Source organism: Rhea americana, unplaced genomic scaffold (genome assembly GCF_003343005.1).
Source record: "Rhea americana isolate MKP2758 unplaced genomic scaffold, rheAme1 scaffold_15, whole genome shotgun sequence".
Lineage (NCBI taxonomy): Eukaryota > Metazoa > Chordata > Aves > Rheiformes > Rheidae > Rhea > Rhea americana.
The window spans coordinates 5957172-5977557 of record NW_028185594.1 but is presented as its reverse complement, the minus strand read 5'-3'; the positions used below and the strand labels follow the sequence as shown (position 1 = coordinate 5977557).

General features: G+C 47.0%; 1 protein-coding gene across 1 annotated transcript in view; it reads right to left on the bottom strand.

Moving 5' to 3' along the window:
- Window positions 1–20386, bottom strand: part of SATB2 (SATB homeobox 2) — a 125317-nt gene that overhangs the window by 21705 nt on the left and 83226 nt on the right. Inside the window, exons 7-9 of the mRNA XM_085299557.1 lie at window positions 16888–17100; window positions 12135–12290; window positions 940–1137 (exon numbers count right to left, since the gene is read on the bottom strand). Coding sequence (XP_085155683.1) covers window positions 940–1137; window positions 12135–12290; window positions 16888–17100 — 567 coding nt within the window. The remainder of the gene's footprint in view (window positions 1–939; window positions 1138–12134; window positions 12291–16887; window positions 17101–20386) is intronic.

The following is a 20386-nucleotide window of genomic DNA, read 5'->3' as shown; positions in this document are numbered from 1 at the left end:
CTCTTATGTCTAAATCTGAAATTGCAAAGATGGAAAGTCTTGCAGTGTTTTCTCTTTGTTTTCCCCATGCATATTAGTATCTATTTATTTCTCATTCTCATTTGTATCTATTTAATTCTCATTAAGACCTGAGACAAGGACAAAACAAAGGTGTACAAACCAAAAATTCATCCTTGTCACAAAAGTTCTACAGAGGAGCAAAACATTACTTGAGGAAGCTGTGAAATGAAGGCTTGTTCCCAGGAGAGTACTCACCATGGTCACTTTAGAAGTATGTCAAGCTTCAGTGAATACATCAAAAATGTTTTTCCATGTTTCACTCTTCAAAACACCTGTGTTACCCATGCATAGACTAACTAGCCTTCCTATGCTCCTACTTTTCCTGAAGCACCTACCTTTCTTCTTTTTCTAAGAAAACATAAACTATGGGCTATAACTGCCTGCTGGCTGCTCTTTGAGAACAAGTATCAGGAGTCCATAGATTCTGTGAAAAAGAACTAGTGACCAACCTTCCACTCCTGCTCTGTTTTCCTAACCAAATGTACACTTCTCTCCCTGTTGCTGAGACACRCATTTACACCCTTATAATGTTGGCAACTTTGGACAGTTAAATCAAGTTTCAGCCACAACACAACTACTGACAGTAGGGGAGCTCCGTAATATCACTACAGCTGACCCTTCTGTTACCAGCTGTGTAGATTACTACATCCCCCTTTTTGAGCCWCCAAAACAGACATGCACACACGCACACACACGTGCTGCCATGTACACACAGTGAGCTCAGCACTTGAGAGTACTGGCTTACAGGCAGCCATAGAGACAGATTTAAACTGCTGCGTCTTGACCTGTACACAGGGAAGCTGGAACCAGCTGCTTGTTTCTACCTCTGACAGCTGTTCCCGCACAGAAACTCACTGAGAAGGGAGTTAGCGCTCTGACCTGCACAGGCTCAGGAGTAAGCTGGACAACATGCTGCATACGCTCACTGTGGTGATGTCTGGACTCCTCCTCATAGATCACATCCCTCTCGTGCTGGGGAAGGTTCAGGAAGCGGCGAATGGTGCAGAGGTTCTCCCAAAGGGTGCGGTTTTCCGGACTTGGGTTTTCTTTCCAGCGGAGCAGCTCACACAGCCAGCCCTGCAACAGTAGGGTCAGCACAGTTAATCCACTGAGCACTGAGGAACCAAATGTGAGTGGAAGGCCAGCTAGACTTAAGCAAAGCTCTGTGCTGCAAGTTTTGCTGTTTGATCTCACACAGAAACCCCTCCTATTCTCAACTGCCCTTTTGTCTCAACAAAYCCATGAAGCTATTTATATTTTCTGCAAGTTAGAGAAACAGAAACCATCAACAATGCTTGACGGGAACCAGGAAGCACAGCATCTTGCCCACTGTCCTCATCATACCATATACAGACGGCTCAGTTATAAGCACTTTTTTCTGTAGAAAACCAGAGTTGAAAGTGAATCTTCATTTTTCACGTTTTAGATTTCACATTTCACATATTTCTTCATATGACCAAGAAAAAGAGAGATGTAATCCCTGATACTTGCTAACAACCCTCATGCTATGGGTTACAGTCCCAGGACCAGAAATTCAACCACTACTGAAAATGTTTGGAAGAAAACACTATTGAATACTCCCATCTGATCTGCTCTTGCTACCCTTATTCTGAACCCCACTAAAACTTGACAGCTTTAAATAGTCAACTGGCAACTTAACAGGAAGATGCAACCTTAGAGGAAAGGAATCCTCTAGTATTTAACAGGAAAGGAGCAAACAGGGCCCTGCAGAGTTACTTTATAGATTGAGAAAGACAGGTATTAAGTGAAGATAATTTTAAACCCGACCACAGATTGAAGTAATAGTCGACTTTATTCTTGCTATATTGTTTTAGAAGTTAGTTTGAAATACCATCAAAAAGTTGCAAGTTTATTCAGTCCCCACAGGGCCTCTCCATACGGGCTGAGAGCTCAGATCACCGGAGAAGGAAGCACGAGCACTTTGGGGAAAGGAAGCCGCTATAAAACACAAAGCCAAGCCAAGAGCAAAACGGCAATCGCTGTTGATGTGAGAAACGGTGCTGCACGTGTTGAGCTCGCGCGTCCGTGACCCGGGTCCCAGCAGGCTGCGTCCACGCGGGAGGGCAGGCAAGCCCGGGTCGTGGTGCCAGGCGGGCGGTCCCTGCTCGGCGCTGGGGACCGCGGTTCCCTTCTCCTGCCTGGGAGCGAGGAGACGCGATGCAAATGACAGAACATGAGAAGATAATACTGAGGATGCTGTCAACGCGGCTTACTGACTCCTGTCAAAATATTTTACCTAGTAGCTTTATAACCCATCATTTTCAAGCTACAACTCAGCATTTTGACACCATTTTGACAGGCACCTTACAATACCTAAAAGATAGCTCGATCAGTGTTAAAAATGTACAGCATAAGGAGTAGCCAAAACTGTATTTTTCTAAGCAGCGGCTAGGGCAAGCTGAACAGCCAGGTTCATTACAGGCCCACACTGGTTTGGGGGGATTGCTTTTTTTTGGTATAACAACTTGTAAGCCACTGACAACTTCTAACACGCGCTCTAAACCCCGTATATAATATCATAAGCCGTTGTTTGYCTTACTCTCCACCGTGACTTCTGCCTTTACCCCCCCGCTCCGAAAAAAGGCAAGATTTGATTATCTCCGCTGCATCAGCCAAGACAGCAACACCAGCTGTTCTCATTGTGCAGCCTCTTCCTCGCGGCCTACATGTTAATAACCTGATCATTCCATTTTCTCCTTCGACTGCYGGCTGCAGCACAGCGAAGAGACAAAAACCCAGGCCCATCTGCAGCAGCTGTAGGCACTGAACTGTGAAGCCACTAGGGATTTATAAACTAATCTGTAACACAACACTGCCTTGTTTTTACAAGTGAGAGGCCACATTTGTGCAGACCTGATCTTTTCTTGCAATAAACTAGCAGGGTTGCGGGGGGAGCAAGGATGAAAACAAGATACCTAATCATTTACTTGGGGAAAAAATATCTATATTGTATTTTCGAAGTATTTTGATGGGTATTTGGGTAATCYCTCAGCCTGGTGATGTCTGAATTGTAATTTGGTTTGACCACATCCCTTGCCCTCAGTTCTCCTCTCTTCTTTCCCACTCCCCAGAAATCTCAGAAAACTTTGTCTCTTTTAGAGAAAAGACAGAAAAAAATCTCCCGGCCCCACAGTGTTTTCTCAGGGGCTCCTCCATACAAAGGAAACAATTTTTGAAATGGAAAATAAACCATCTGTGGAAAAAGCAAGCTCCCGTTTCTGCCTGCTTTTCACCGATCTGAACGAGTCTCCAACCGAACCCTTCCAGACGTTTCAGGCAGGTAGGCTGAGCGGCTCCCGCGGGACGCGGCAGCCCGAAGACCAGTCGTTTCACAGAAAATAAACCCAGACGGGGCATCCGCCGGCGCTGGGCGCCCGCGCGGGACGGCGACCCGCGGCGCCCTCCCGAGGGCTGCGGGGCCGCCGGGGCTCGGCGCTGCCGTCCCCACCGCCGGGGCCCGCGCTAGGGAGCCCGCGCTGCCTCCTGCATTTTGATTTATCTGTACCGTTGTAATCAGCACTCATTACAATCACTTAGAGCAACACTACAGGCCTCATTACGGAGTACGCACTCTCTGCCATTAGTCTTTAAGAAGGATAGCGCTCAATTTGCCTGGCAACATGCGAGGTCCTGACCTTGGAGCTATTAGGGAAAAGATTAGACTGCAGTGTGACCATGTGTGCAGACACGAGCAAACCAAATTAATTCCTGGCGAAGGGAGGCACCAGGCAAAGACCCCGTCATCCTGAGGACACCTGAGAACTTCTCGATTCCCCAAAGGAGAGAAGCTAATGGCACGTTTAAAGGAGCCTGGTTCTGAAGGTGAAGCACATCCATGGTATTTAGAGAGATATTAATCCAGTTTCCCCACAAAGTATTTGCTTGGCTGATCAGATTAAGGGATCTAGCCTTCAACAGCACACCCCCACCACAGCAGGCCCCAAGAAATCTGTGATACTTCACAGCCTCAGACATATTGCACCATGTGTACCCAGCTGCTACAATAATTAGCTTATGAATGTATCAGCTGGTTCTGTGATTTTTATAAATAATAACTAACCTACAGAGCATAAAGATTTTCATGAGCCTAATATTAGCAAGAAATTGCAAGGTGCGCCTACCTCTGAATTGTCACTGTGCTAAATGCCCTGTCTTCGCTCACGTTTTACGTGACTGGATCTCCCCCAATGCCATTTATAAATATTTATTTTTGCATCAGCAATGGCAGTGTATTTGTGGCAGCTTTCTTCACAAGAGCTATCATTCACTCACCCCCACACACACACATACGTGCCCACTGTGTGCATGTGCACGCTTATCTGCATCAAATCTGTCCTTTCACTGCTCTTTTCCTCCCCTTCCCTTTTATTTACTCAAGAATTCATTCTCTGACCCATCCATTCAAGACCGTATCTGGCCATCTATGGGGCTGCTTCTTAGGTGATGGCTTTGGCTAATACGTGAGAAAACACAGCGCTGCAGCTTACTCGCACATTCTTTATGATTGCAAGTAACTGCCTTCCCCATGTACAGATGAAAAGTCTGAGTGGATTTTTTTAATTATTTATTTAAATAATCTCAGCACGCCATCCAAGAAAGTTTTGCAGTACCAAGCAAAAAAAAAAAAAAAAGTGTAAATGTCAAATAAAACAGTGACAGATGACAGTATTCTCTATTGAATAGCACCGTTTCTTCGTGCATGTTCAATGAGAACTCATGAATTATTAATACACAAATCTCCTTTTTTCTGTAAAAATCTCAACTTGGGGTTTTTTTGGTTGTAGATTTTTTTWATTTTCTTTTATTTATTTCTTTGAGTCTGTGTATGTTACACAGAGCTTTCCAGGAGAACTATTTCATTTAAGAAATGCTAAAATAAAGAAATTCTTGGAGCTACAGCAATTCACAGYGAATTTTCATCCATAGCTAGATTTACTGGCATGAAGAAGGAAAAGCAAAGAAGGAGATGCTATCCCATCACCTTTTCCCTCACTCATCCGCACCATCTGAGCTCATCTCGTTACAAGTAACCCCAGCCCCTCTGAACACGTCGAGCCAGCAGCCGATCCGTCCCAAGACCCGCGGCAGGCCGCGCTCCTGAGCCTGCCGCCCCGCGTGCCGCGAGCCTCGCCCCCGGGCACAGGCGGCCCCGCGCCGGCCACAGGCAGCACGAGCGCTTGGGGCGCCTCAGTGTCGCCTCGGGCGGCCGAACCGGGCCCGAGTGCTGCTGGCCTCTACRGCTCTCCGACGCAAATGTCTTCCATTAAAAACACGAGGAGGAAAAACAGCGCAATTAAAGGATGCTTTTGGCTCTCCAGTCAGGCACACCCACTACTTGTGGTTTCAAGGAACTCTGCTCAGAACTTCCTTCGCTTCACCCCAAAACTTGTGCTGGCTTCGAGAACACAGCCCATTTCAGCTCATTAAGAGAGCTACACAGAAGTGCTGGCCTCTATTTTTGTTGCTCTCATGAGACAARATAAACATTTTCTAAGCATTTTATTTGATAAAACAAATAATATCATATTAATGTCCTATTTTTAACCTCTCTGTCTCCTAATCAAATACATTTCCACATAGCTAAGCAAACAACAACAAAAATCTGCAGGAAGCCAGCCATTCCCACTGTGCTTTTATGCCGTTAAAGAAACAACGTGCTTACTACAGTAAAGCACGAGCCTTGGTGCCCCCAGCCCCCCTGGAGGGGCACTTAGCTAGGGAAGCACTTGCAAAAGCAAAAAGGTCATGGGATGAGGGATAAAGCTCTTTTTAGCAGCTTGACCCTTTAACTTTTGCAAGACTTACCCTAGACCAAGGGAGGCTGCTCTGGTAGCCTGAGATATCAGGCTACAGTAAGCTCAGGTTTTCCAGTGCTAGAAGAAGTGTTAGAAGTGCAATATCTTGACCTCCAAACTGTCTTCCTGCAGCCAGTGCTCCCCTTGKAGTCAACTAAGGACCATATTTCTGATTAAACGGTAAGAAAGCACRTGGGAAGAGTCCAGGCTAAGTTACGCTGGCCTATAAACCTGTGCCTGCACTTTGAGCTGTGTCCCTGTTGAAAGCCATCACAGAAAGAGGCAGTTGGATGCCCACAATAATGTGGTCCTACCAACCCATCTACTTGCACTGGACTGCGAGACACTYCCAGTGTGGGTGAAACCATAATCAAACTGACCTTGTGCTTCCCTGCATTCACACTGAAATTAATAATATTAATAATAGTTAGTTTCCTGTGCTGACATTTCCTAGGGTCTCCAGTGAAAGTCTGAGTAGGCAAATGAAGAGTTTTTAGTATGAGTGATTCAGGAATAAATCTCAAAAATAAATGTAAAAGGCCATTTCCTCACCCACATCATCAGTGCAGAAAATGTCAACATATGTGACAAAAGAGAGAGAAAAAAAAAAAGCAGTAATGATCAACACAAGTCTTGAAAGACTGGGAAAGAACTGAGAGTGCTGTCCAGAGAAAGCTGTCTGTCTAGGTGGGACCACTGAAGTCCTCTGAACAAACTTTCCCAGCCACTCTCCCCTCTGCTCAGCTCAGGACTCTCTGCAGTGCGAAATGAGCCAGATAATATTCAGCTCTTGTTCCTCAGTCGCCAAACTCTCTTCCCATGAATCCAATAAGTGTCTATTAAAATAAATAAACCCCCTAATGATTCAAGATAACCTAATCAAGAAAGCTGAAATGGATAAAAGACTAACTGTAATGGAGAGTTCTGTCATGGCTTCAATGAATCCTTGATGAGGGCCGGGGGAGGGGGACTGAACCTGAGAAGCTTTACATGGAGCGTTTTGTTATGGTTCAAGGTTAATCATTCAAAAGCCTCAACTTTCTGACACGCTTAGTATTTTTCCACCTCCGAAAACTTAAGGTAAAGCGCAAAGCACTTTCATCAGGGCCAGTTTCTCGCTAGCTTTATGAAATAAGAAAAAGTACAATAAATAAATGAAGTATACGAGTCCTGGCAAACCTTTGATTCATGGGAACACACACGATTGCTTACACCTCTTGCCTTCAGAGGCAAAGACYCTGGGCACCAAACGATTTCCAGGGTGCTGTGATCAAACTAGGAGCACATGAGGCCAAGAGGGACACACGAGCCCGAGGTCACTGCAAGCTGCCTGCTGTCCCCTCCCAGCTCAGCCAAACGGTCCCTGGGCGAAGCCCCAGCTCCGCAACTCTGCCCATCGTGCTGAGGTGCCGGGAGAGACCGATGCATCGCTGCAGCCGCTGCCGTGGACAGCAGGTGAGTCATGAGTGTTTGCAGAGGTCTGTAAAGCAGTTAACGCCTGAAGGTACTTCTAACAAATTTTAACTTTAGTCAAGGAAAGAAATGCCCTTCTGTATGTCCAGTACATGTAATGAGAAATCAAAATATCAGTACAGCAGATACATGCCAGCTGTAGAGACTCACAAGCACTGTACAGGCCCTGAGATGCTACAGCAGCAGGAAAGGTGCTGCATGCGTACACTCTGCATCTTCGGGGCCAGATGTGTCTTTCCAGCTGCTGTTCATCTTCACTGGAAGCTAATTATTTTAAGGGCACAGAAAATCTCTATTACAAATTAGAATGGGGGCAATGAGACATCCTACCATGTCAAATAAGCGAGTATCAACTGGAAAGCGAGGGAAGGAYGAAGGAAGGTGTTGCAGAGCTCATCGCTCTTGCAGGGCCTGGGTGCTCGCGGCAGGGCACCTGCAGGGGCTGAGGGCAGTCTGACTGCGGGCTCCCACCCACCCCCGGCCTGGAGAACAGGGTCCCAGAGGATCCCGGCAATGTGGCGGGGTCTCAGTACAGAAAGGAGAAGTCACAGGGAAGGTGAGGAACTGCCACACAGCTGTAATGATTTCCACCACGGTCTAGGGTTTCTCTAATCTCATTACCTGAAAGGCTTTTGTGCTCCCCCCAGTCAAGTTTATTTTGTATTTGTTTATTTTTAAACAGGGCAAAGATATGAACCAGAAACTGTGCTTTGCAGCTTAATGTTTTCTCAAATGTTACTCTGTGGGGCCTCTCTTGCTTTACTGCGGTGTAACTGGAACAAATTCCAGTCCCTTGAGGAAGAGTTTCAGTTTAAAGGGTTCATTTTTTGTTTTCACTGAACTGGTCACGTTGGAGGTCAAAGCCATCCATCCGCCTTGGCCTGGGGCAGACCCCCAGCAGCACGTGTGCTGCTTCGCCATGCCGCCCCGTTCCCATTAAGGAGAGACGCTTGCCCTGGGAGAACGGTGGGAAGTTTGGTCTCCCACGTCCACGCAATCGTTGCCCTCCCTCAGACTGTCGACAAGGGCTCCAGTCAGCTTCGCCCGCTATTTATTTTGATAGTGACTAACTGTTTATTATGAACAGAATTATATTCCTAAACTCATTTCACACAGACTAAGAAAAACTGTCTGCTGAGCACAGCAGAGCCTTCCCTAGGCTCTCGCTGGGGAGGTCAGAGTGTAACAGCACTGGCTGCTGCACAGTGTAACAGCAGCACTGGCACAGGCACACAGAGAAGTGGTTTCCTAACACTGTGCCATAGAGCTGTTGCAGGACTCGACGCAGAAGCCAGTTTTTCTGGCAGACAGTCCAGACCTGCAGCAACCCAAGGTAAAACTCTGCCCACACTGCCCAGCTCTGGAGACGCACACGGCAGCCGAACCTCGCATGCCGGGAACCCATTTCCTTGCGAGTTAAATTCATCCAAGACAGTCGGAAGCAGAGACTGGGGGCCAGAATCCAGCATTCCCAGCACGCTCAGAAACACCACAAGGTGTTAAGTCAGGCCCTGGATTTTGCCATTTAAGGCACAAAGGGCATGATCAGGAGGCATTCCCAAACAAGCAGCACGGTATCCAGCGGTACATTGCTAACAGCTGGCAGCTAAAGGAAGACAAGAGCTCCCAGTCTGGAGGCTGAGCTTGGAGGGTGCTGAGGACCCTCAGGTCCTGCTGCCTTCCACAAGACAAAGCGATGCAAAGCACTTCACAAATAAAACTGAAAATACTTGCATTTAAGTTGCAAAGGATTAAATAATCATTAATGAAAATAAGTGGTGAATAAGTCAATGTCTAAAATTAATGACTTGAGACTTTTATGAAGGTCGATTTCCTTAAAGGAGTCTCACCATACTACCTTGGTACCTTCGTGAGGCCCTGTTTCTCACATTTATCCTGACTCGTGAGCTCTGCGATTTATATCCTCAGTTTCTAACAGCTGCCCTACCTTTTAGATGCTGAACTGAGAACATGCCTTGACTTAAGAATAAAGATGGCTACTCGGTAAATTAGAGGTCCATTAACTCCATCAGTAGATGATGCCACTTGCAATAGCTGCTTTCAGTGGGTACCATTCCTTCCGTACAAAGACGGAAAAATAAATGAGGCCTCCATTGGCTCTGGATGCTTTCTCGGGTACGTGACACACAGCCCTGCATACAAAATGTCAAAACAGCCCTGTCGGAGATTCACTGGCTGCTGAAACTGTGAAGCTCTCACAGACAGAACAGCAGTGCCCAACATAACACATGCCTTGTTAGCAAACTGGAAGCCTCTCAGTAGTCTGGGGTGAGGGAATAACAGAGGAAGCCAACGCACTGCAAACCAGGCCTGTGGAGAACAGCAAGTGAACGAACCTTGGCGCAGAGTCCAGACAAACCCTCCGACTAGCTCTCTTCCCCACTTCTCAAACTCTCTCTCTTCGACAAGAGTTTGAGGGCAGAGTTTGAGAGAGCTCCCCAGCACGTAACTTGACTGCTGAGATCAGCAGCATCTTCACAGGGAGTGCTCGGGACGGGCACGACTGCTCTGCACAAAGCACTGTGGGAGCCCCGCTAGTTTTTAAGTGGACTAGACCTACGGTGCTAGGTGGGACATGCCGCCACACCATGAAAAGAAGGGTCTCCCCCCTAGACATGAGCTGTGTCCACGCTTTAGGCACTCCGCCTGGCCGTGGCTCTCACGGGTGCTCCCGGCGAGGCAGGGGTGGACACGTAGAGGGGCATCAGGTCAGGGAGAAGGAGGAGGGCTGCTGCAGGCCGTGACTACRGCCTCTCTGTCCCTGCCTTCCTATGCCCCCGTGAACCACGTCCGTGCTCCAGCAGAGAGCTATGACATCTCAGCATGGTGAATGCTGGGTCATTCCAGGGAGCCTATTGCCTTGGCAGGGCTGCGAAACAAAGAAACATCAGCCTCAGAAACTCTTCTTTTTTCACTGCTGCAGAAGAACTAAGATCTTTATGTATAGAACTTTGCTTTAATCAATAACATTTGTGGATCTGCTCTGAACCTTTTGCACCCAGCTTTCAAAGTCTGCCCTGTTCTGTCTTTTCCTATGTGAAAGACTACGGACGACATTTTTGTTTTGGTGCTGGTGTGCAGTGCCGCCGGAGAAGTRCACTCCGGCTGGCACAGACTGAAGCTGGTAAGCTACCCAAATTATTGTTGGGTGGTTCAGTCCCTCTCTATTTAAAGAAGCCTCTGGGTATAATGACAGGAAGCTTGCAGCAATTTTAAGCCAAACCTCAGAGAGGCTGGCATTCAGTCTCTGCTAAACACTCCTTATTAAAAGCTGTCCAGTCTGGATCCTGGGTGGAACTTTGATATCTGCACGGAGTCAAGAATAAGGGGCACGTTTGCAAAATCAATTGTGCAGTTTTTATATTTACTGCACGTTTACCACATATGTCATTTATTACACAGTGGAAAACCGTTAAATGCACAGTAGTTGTGCCAAGTGGCATTATGCTTTTAACAGCTTTATTCGTTTAACAGCTCCAGTTCTCATTACATTTTGCCATGTGGTACATGAGATTTTTATGCATTTAACAGTTTAAGAGGGTTCCATGGTATTTTCCTTTTATGTATTTCATACTGTGTCTGGGATTTTGTTGGGGGGTAAAGAGGTTGTGGACTGYAGCCCCTGTACTCTGACAAGAGAAAGCAAAAGGCAAAGAAAAATAATGATCAAACAGGGAAGGAAAAATAAGTCAGACCTCCACGTGCCAGGGCACAAACACCTGTAACAAGGACAAGGCTCTCCTATGTGCACGGATAGCCTTTGATGCTTTGTTTATATGCCTTTCAACTTCTTATTTTACATCTATTTAAATGACTATAGTATTGTTTCCCTGCATGAAGCAAAATAAAAATATGTGTATGCATCTAGATACTTCTATATGCCTGTCTCTCCTCACAAACACATTTGTGCATGCATATTGATGCCACCTCCTAGCACAACTGAGTAATTTTCATCCAGGATCAGAAACAGCTCTTTTCACAGAGTAAACAATTCCTTCCAACAGTCTCCAATCCATTTGCTGCCCTTCCTACAAAAAATTCTCTCTGTCCTTTCCACAAAATCCGTTCTGGTACATTATATTTTTTTAAAGAGTTGGATGAAATTTTTAAATTAATGGATTCTCTGCAAGAATTTCACCCTGGCTTAGGTTTGCCTGCATGTATTTTTTACACCAAAGGTGAAAACTAAATCCAAAAGAACTCACTGCAATGCTCTTTTTTTTTTCCTTTAAACTGACCGTAAATTATTTACACGGCCATAATGTATGCAGCATATACCACGTGCAAAAAAAGAAAAAAAGAAAAGGGGGGGGGGAAAAAAAAAGGAAACACCTTCCTAACACTGCCTAGGATGTGGTTTCCCATTGCCTTCTCTCAGTTACTCACGTAAGAAAACAATTTCTTTACCTACCATCATTTTGGCAGGTTCCTGTCCCATTAACAGAGGTGTGAGCTATGTAGCAAAGTGTGAAAAGACATAGGYCCATTTGTACAAAAGGGGGAGAAAACTGGCTGTGAAATGGTCCTATTCCCTCCTATTTTAAACGGGAAAAGGAAACCATTTAAGGAGGCAAAAGCCAAAAACATGACAGGTTCCCCAGAGATGAAGATTATTATTATTGTAGGAACAGATGTATTTTTATTGGTGGGAGGAGGACACAGGTCTAATCCCAGCCCAAGAGTTTGCTTTATAAACAAAAAAAAAAAAAAAAAAAAAAAAAAAAAAAAATGCCCCGCAACCACAAAATCCCCTGTACCACTCACCTGACTTTTATTGGCAGCCACTTTGGCAAACAGAGCTTGAGATACCTTGGCCCTTTTCATCTCCTGTTGGATCTCGTCATAAATGGCAGCTGTGATGTTGACGTTGGCGCCGTCCGCCTTAATGGGGAGGTCTGTTGTTGGTGTCGAGGTTTTGGCCTACCAAGAGACCATGAAAATAATAATTAAAAAAGTGCTGCTTTCAGCCCAGCCATCTGTGCAGAAATTATCAAAGGGTTTCAGTCAGCTGATGCCAAACTGCATTAGCTACAGAGGGACACTTCCTGTCCATTATTCTAATCAGGTTAATTGTGATTGGAAATAATTGCAGTGCATTCCTATAGGACATGCGAGGCCCTGTCAACGCTCCCCCTCTCCCTCTCCCAGCATGTTTATTGAACAGCTCAAGCCCCGCATAGGTAGCCAGGCACGCGGCTGCTGAAGTTTGCCCTGCCAGCTACCTGCTACGGCACGCGTGCTGGCCTCTGCCGCCTTCCCCCCGCGCTGAAAGCGGCCTGCGCCTCCGAGGAAGAGCCAATTCTCCCAGAAAAAATGAGTAAATGGGTAGAGGTCTCTGAATAATAAATTATTACTCAATTTAATGCACTCCCTCAAGTCTCCCTCATCCTTTATTAAAACTATACGTATGTCATTTGAGTATGTATGGTTTCCCAGCCTTATCATCATCATGCTAGCCAGACAGTCACCTAATTTCACCTAGGAAATCAGTGAAAATGAAAAAAAAAAAAAGTCATTTCATAAAGCCGGGCTTTGGCACGCCTTTGATGTGCTGTCCTCATTCTCTTAGACTCGTACTGAGATTTTGTGTATTCCACTGCACTCCTTTTAATTGAATGATTTCCCATCCGCTTCTGTGACAAATGAAGGACAACGATGGACGTGGCCAGCACTTTCCCCAGGCTGGACTACCCTGCAAGGCTTGCAGCGCTGCAACGCAGCAGGCTGCTCCAGGATTTTTACTGCAAAGCCCCTCGGTGCCGGGCGGAGGCGGCTCGCTAAGCCCCTCCGCAGCCGCAGCCCCTCGGGACGGCACGTCTCATTTGCTTTCCCGAGGCCAAAGAGGAGAGATAGGGGGGCTGATCCAGGCCGGGCCTGAAATCTAAAACTGCTCTCCCTTGAATCCCAACACCTTCAGGGGAAAATGTATGGGTGGAGAGATATAAAATGCCTGTTTTCTCTTGAGGCATAGAGATCTTGGGGAACAAAACATCCTAAGTGGCAAAGCTCGCACGACCAGACAGATCCAAATCTCCCATAAACCCTGGTGACATTCAGATATTTGGCCCAATTATAAACCTTTTCAGTTGGCCTCAGTTTTTGTACCAGAGTTTACGGCTGATCTAGTACATCTAAGGTTAATTTTTAACAGGGCAGACGTGCCCAAATGCCTCTTGATCATGGGAAGGTTAACTAGGCAAAAGCAAACCTTCTGAACTTCCCCTTATCCTCTGCTATCCTCCCAAATCTTCCTCTTCGTACTTTCCTGTTGTACCAAAGCCCACAGGAAAAACCGAGCCAACATCCCGCGAGGACACTGATCCAGACCGACCGTTGCTCCTCAGGCTTCCAGATCAAGCTCGAAGCACCCTGCATCCTCTCCCCTTTCTGAAGCCCCAGCTAGATGGTTAATGTGGGCAGATGCCCAGACTGGCCACACACAACCCACGCAGCCATACGGCAGCTGTGGGCACCCTGGTCCTCAGCAGCAGCCACCGCTGGCTCCCTCCCTGCCAGGCCCCAGGTGGCATGGCTGTCACCGCAGAAGCCTCCTCCGAAGTGCCGAAGATCCTCCTGCTTCTGCTAACAACAGCATCCACCCCAGCAATGGGGTGGACCAGAGCTTCCTGGGCCACCCGGAATTCCAACTAGCCACCATCCACAAGCCTGAGCACATGAGTGAGGACCGCCTGATGGAGGGACTGGCAAAGCTGCTGGGCTCCCAAATCCAGGCTGCACAGCCAAGGAGAGTTAGGGGAACTGTGGGCAGGCAGAAGCAGGTAACGTGGAGACCGTGGGGAGGAGGAGGACTATGAGAGCCTGTCAGGGTCCATTGAGAATGAAGCTCAATTCTCCTGTGGCACCATAGTGCTTGAAAGGGGTGATGGAGCCCTCCTACCGACCAAGCCTGTGGTGGGGCCGTGGGTAGGACCCTGCCAGCCCCGAGGCCCAATGGGAGGGCTGCCTAGTTTCGGAGAGGAGTGAGATCAACATGGCAAAGAAAGTCTTCAAGATAGTAACAAGAAGTTTGCCGTTATTGAAATGTCTTATTGCAAACTGTAGGGAAAAAAAGATTGTGTTTGTAATCCTAGTGAAAGAGCTCTGAAATCCTACAAGTTGCTGCCGGCTTTCCAGGGAGGGGAGAGAAGAACAGGGTACATGTACACAATAACCTTTAAAAGCTGAGAATTTTTCCCCCAAAGCACTCAAATCCTTTTGCTAGATTAATCTGCCACTCTCATCTTCACACAGGTCCTGAACCATGTCTGACTGTACTTAGGAAACACCCCACAAGGGGCTTTCAGGGCTGGCTGAGTTATGGAGCAAGGGTTACTCCTCCTGCCCACCTTCACGGCTGCCCCAGCACCAGCACTTACAGCGGTATATGCCAAGGCTCTCTCATTTTATCCAGCTCACTAAAAAATCATTCCCGGAAGTAYTGCCTCCAGAGATCGGTATCTATGGAAACCATGTTTGAAAATGCCATTAAATCAACTTCTCCAACACTGTAACATAATTCTTGAAAGGACAGTACAGTTCCTCCTTTCAGCTACCACCGCTACCTCCAAAGCACCTCGCTCCCTGCTGTTTAACCTCCCTGCACCGGGAGGCAATGCTTCTGGGAATCACCGCACTRACACGAAGACGGTATTTGTCTTATCGCAACTAATACCAGGCATACGGGGAAGCAAAGGAGCTGTGCTGCCAGCCTCCGAGCTGGGAAGCAGCCCCGTTTGCAGAGGTGTCCGAGACGTCAAAACAGCACCTGTGCCCGGTGCTGGCCCTCTGCGCCCTGGGGAACGTTATGCAGCGGGCACAAGGCGAGCCCCAGGTGCACAAAGGGTTGTGAGAAGTTTTTGCTCTCTAAAGATCTCCCAATACCCTACCAGATTCCTCAAGCCAAAATAAGGCAAGAATGGGTTGCTTTACACTTTTAGAGTATGGTTTTCTAGCAGTACTTAGGTCTAAAAAAGGAAGGCCAAAATTCCATTTTTTTTTAAGCTGCAGGCTAAGATATGTGGAAAATGTTTTATTTGGACAGAGGAAAGAGATGGAGCAACAGATCAGACCTTACTCTCACTGCGCTGCATCTAACTCCTCCATTCCCTTCTGTTATTTAATCCTAGTTGTGAAATATATCATACTAAATATCAGTATGAATAAGATATCCTTTCATGAATTAATATAAATGGAAAAAACATGCTTAYACTACTTAAAATAGTTCTCTTTATAATATTTATATTTCTATGGAAAGGTAACTGAAAAAGCTAAGAGCTACACAACAGTGAGTTTCATATGTAATAATAACTCAGTGTCAATTTTGGGTTGGCAAGATATGCTAGAAAACTGCTTTCAGTGAAAACAATTCTTTACATTATGCATAGTCGTGAAGCATGCACAAACGCCAGCAATAAACTAAGCAAGCTCAAAAGTTTCTACAAAACCAACATACCTTCCTTAAGGATAATCACTTTGCATATAAAACTATCCCTGCACCGTAAGATGCTTACTTGTTTTTATAGCTGTGGCTACAGAATTCAACATGAGAAGTGCTCAGTAATACTATTATAAACACAGCTAACATAGGCACAGCCCRAGCTAGTGCTCAGGGGCTTTGCAGACAGACTACAAGACTGTGAAGGCACCAAAGCAGGAGGACTATACAGGCCTATACCAAGGGCCTGTACCTCAGTACCAAACRAAGTGCCAGAACTGAGCTCTTGGGTCTGGGCAGTTAGAAATTTCGAACTCGAGTTAGGGAAATGTCATGACAGAGTTGACCATAATCTCTGTGCAAGCACCTTCTCTTTTTTTCAGCGCTGCGCGTGGATGTTCTCTCTTGGTGCAAAGGAAGAACCTATCCAGGGACGTGGGTGGCAGCAGCACGTTAATAAACATGTGCAATTAAGTCAATGAGATGACAGCCGGTTTGGAAMTGTAAACCATCATCTTCCTTCTCAACACCCTGCCCATCTCTACTTTCAGTACTTCAAATTATTAATGTAAACCTTTAAATCAAGGACTGTGATTTCCTAGGCACATAACAGAGCACCCYGATTTCTAATTCACTTTGGACTCCTGTTCACCATATGTTTTTTACTGCAATATGTATGAACACCTTCATCTGCCCAGAAATTTTCTCAGTGTTTTATGGAATGTAACGGACACACAGTGTTTAAGACAAAAAGTTATGGAAATGGTCTTTCCACRATACATTTGTAACAGCCATATAACAGGCACGTATCAACAGCCTGTGTGTGCAGCCCACATGCATTTTTCACATACTGTCACAAACATTCTTTTTTGCATTTATGGTATTGATTAAAGGTAGAGTCATCACGATGTCTTGTTGAAATCCCCAAAACACCTCTTAAAAGCCACTCCAAAACCTTACAGAAGAATTTCCACAACACCTCAGGGCAAGGAGAGCAACAGAGAGGGAAGTGCCAAGAGGAACCCTTTCCCAGACCAATCCACAGGATGCCACGACAACAGGTAAAGAGGGATTGCATCTTACCTGGGGGGTTCTGGAGGAGCTCGGGCTGCTAGCTGCTGAAGACACCATGCTCACATTGGGGTTCATACTTCTCTCTCTCTCGTCCTGATATATACGATCCCGCTCTGAGTCAGGCAGGTTGAGGAAATTCTGCATTGCCCKTAAGTTTACCAGGAGGGATTGGGAAGCTGTCCTAGGGTCTTCTTCCTTGCGCAGGATCTCTGACAGCAAGCCCTGGTTCAAAAAATTAAAAAAAAAAAAAAAAGAAACACAAGTCATGTGTTGTTGGTTTTTTAAATTTGCTTGGTGTAACCAGCTGGGTTGCAATACTGAGGACTGACATCAGAATCTCATGGGTTTTCCCAGAGGGGATGTTTTATAGGAAAGTGTTTGTCTCCTGGGGGCTGGGGTCTATTTTGTGACCATTCTATTCTGGTACTGTAATAACCATCTGAGCATGGCGACACTGGATAGGAAAGTAGGTGCACCGGGGAGAAGAAACTGCAGTTACCACCAGGTGCTTGCTGCAAATATTTTAGGAGCTGTAAAATCTCTCTCTCTCTTTCTCTGCTTGAAGCTGGGAACACTTGGCAGTCCTGCTCATCTCCGATAAATCTGCCAAGGTTGGTAAATTTAGTTTCGACATTTAAACAGTGCAGGAGGTTTATAWAGAAAAATGTTTCACTATATTTTGATGTTATAGTCCGTTCATTTTGGTTTGGACAGTCATTTCTGAGACTTTTTGCAAATGCAGATTTGCAGCATTGCATTTGCTGCAAAACTGCAGCAAATTATAAAGCCTTACAATCTACTTTTAGGGATTTAACCTGTTCACGTCTCATTAAAAATACCACAGGTCTCACACTGCAACAACGAACGAACACTGTACTCATCCAGTTTTCAGAAACGCCATCATGCCAGGAAGTAACCAGTACAGCCGAGGGCACTTCCGAAAGACCAGTGCCAACGGCTCTGAGAGGCTCACACCAAACAACAGGGGCGAACTCGTGCCCGAGTGCAAGCACACGGCACTTCCACAGTGGCACAGCAGTTCAAGGCACCTCACGAGCGCAGGCTCAGGGCCCGCAGCGACCGCCAGAGCGTTCGCCAGCTGCTCTGAGCACCGCCCTACATCTGCCCCTTCCCAAACGCCGGCAGCCGGCTCGGAGGCTCCTCGGCCCGGGAAGCTCGCCCAGCGCGCCGTGAGCAGAGCGCCAGCGCTCGGCCGCCGGGCAGGGGGACCGGTGCCACCTCGTGACACGAACAGTTGGCACAGCTCCTTCACAGTCACGACCAAGGCAAGCTGTGTTACAACTGCAGTCAAGCCTTGCTCCTTTCTTGTAAGGAAATGTAACTTAGAAAACAACCATACAGTCAAAACCCTTAAATACTTAGTCTTAGCTTATTTTCTTCCGTACCAGAGAGTCTCCCAACAAGCCTTACTAAAATCCCGGCAGGACAGTTGACTCATGACCAAATGCAAACACTTTCAGTATTTATTGATCTTACTTACCAAACACCCTAACAAAACCAACAGACTAGCAAACAGCGTACCTGTATCTGATTTAATCTATCTGCTACTAAACACGTGCATAAAAGCACACACACGAGCGCTCTGCTTCGGCAGTGTCCATGCCGTAAGCCCCAAAAGCAGCCCCGCAGAGGGCCGGTGGCCGCCGAAGGCAGGCAGCGTACAGCTCCTTGCTCTCAGCCTGTAACCCACAGCACCGGAGGTTCCCGTGTACGCTTGTGCGAGCATCAGTGGTTACCAGGGAGCTKGAAGCGGGACGGAGCCGCGGCGGGGCGCGCGGGCAGCAGCGGGAGGGAAGCGGTCTGCGAGAGGAGGCGCCYGGTGAAACAAGCCTCCCCGCGAAAGGTCTGAAGGGCGCCCGACCCTGGACAGCCCTGGGCCTCCTCCTGCCTCTTTCTGCACGAAGGCAGGCACACGTGCTCCTGCCTGGCTTACTCCTCGGTTCACCACACCTCAGAGAAGCTGGGGACGTTTTGGACAGCCTTCCAGGCTCACAGGCGGAGGGGCGTTAACTAAGGGAGGACAGCACAGAAGCCTGAACTCATGGCTGGTACCTGAACCTTTCCAAGATCAGTGCAGCATATCCATACTGTAACATTCCCCTGAAGTCAATGAAAAATTCTTCAAAGGCAWTAAAAAAGTATCAGTCCAAAGATTCCCCAAATTCTTAATTTTCTGGMCCTTTTAAGCGACACATTACTTCTTTTTTTAAGAAGAAAAATAGGACTTCCAGAAAAAATCATGGGTTTGGGTTGACAAAAAGGAACCTGAAGGCTACTGGAGTTGACTCTAAGACAGCYTTCTCTCCCCCCACCTCAGCTTGGTGAAATTTATGGTCTAATTTCCAAAATGGAGAGCAGAAACATATGTGAAAGCATGCCAGCAATTACTTTTCAGCGTAGTCATTGACTCGGTATGGAAATGAGGGGCTCCCAGTACAAGCGGCTTGGCTGTGGCACGAAGGGGTACAACCCGAGACGCCAGCCSCTGCGCCCGAAGGCTCCGATTGCTCCCCCCAGCCATCAGGAACGGCTCGTGGTGGGACAGACGCAGCGGGTTTGGGCCCCAGCGTTCTGCCCGCTCCTCCTCTGAGGGTCTCGCCTCTGCAGCAGGCGCGGAGCGGCATTTCCCCCCGCGGCTGCACAACCCGGCGCGCCACGGTCAGCCAGGGCACMGCAGCTCCACGAGCAGCCGCGGGACCCGGCCACAGGCAAAAGCGCCTCGGGAGGAGAACRAGCAGCGGAGCGGCCGCCCCGGGATCCCCGCGGGGCGGCAGGCGAGTCCCCGCCGCCTCCTGCTCCAGCCAAGAGAAGCGAGCCAAAACCCTGGCTGCAGAGAGCGGGATGCTGCGGCTCCTGGGCAAGACCGAGCTCCTTGACAGCTTAAGAGCCGTGTAAACAGCAGGACAGATAACAAGGAAACTGAGTCAGAGGGAAAAATCTCGCGTCGTCCTGCAACTAAAGATAAACAGCACTGGTAAACAGCAGTGGCAAGATAGCCGAGTGATAGGGTAGCACAATAAAATAAAGTATCTTGAGAGCAATAACATTTACAATAATATAATTCTGAGCTACTGAAGTATACACAAACTAACCAGTGAGCAACATTATAAAAAATAAAGTGATATTAAATAATCTGTTCAGCCTTTTTGTCACCTGCAACAAATTAGGCTTTCAATATGCAAAACATCTTCCTTCCAGAAAAACAAATGATCATGATTTCACTTAATTGTAATTTAATGAGGCATAATTTATTTTTTAAAGTGATATACACCAGGTGTGTAGGGAGGAAACTGGCCCAGCCAGGCAAACCCTACTGTTTCTATTTTTGAGAAAACCCTAAAGCCAGCCAAGGACTGTTTTCATTTCTGCAAATTATGTTTCTGCTGGAGGGGGTGAGGGAAGAGAACCCACAGCATTCGTACATTTGTTATAAAATTCCATTGGCTAAATTAGCTCATTCCAACTTGCACACATCTCACATATTAAA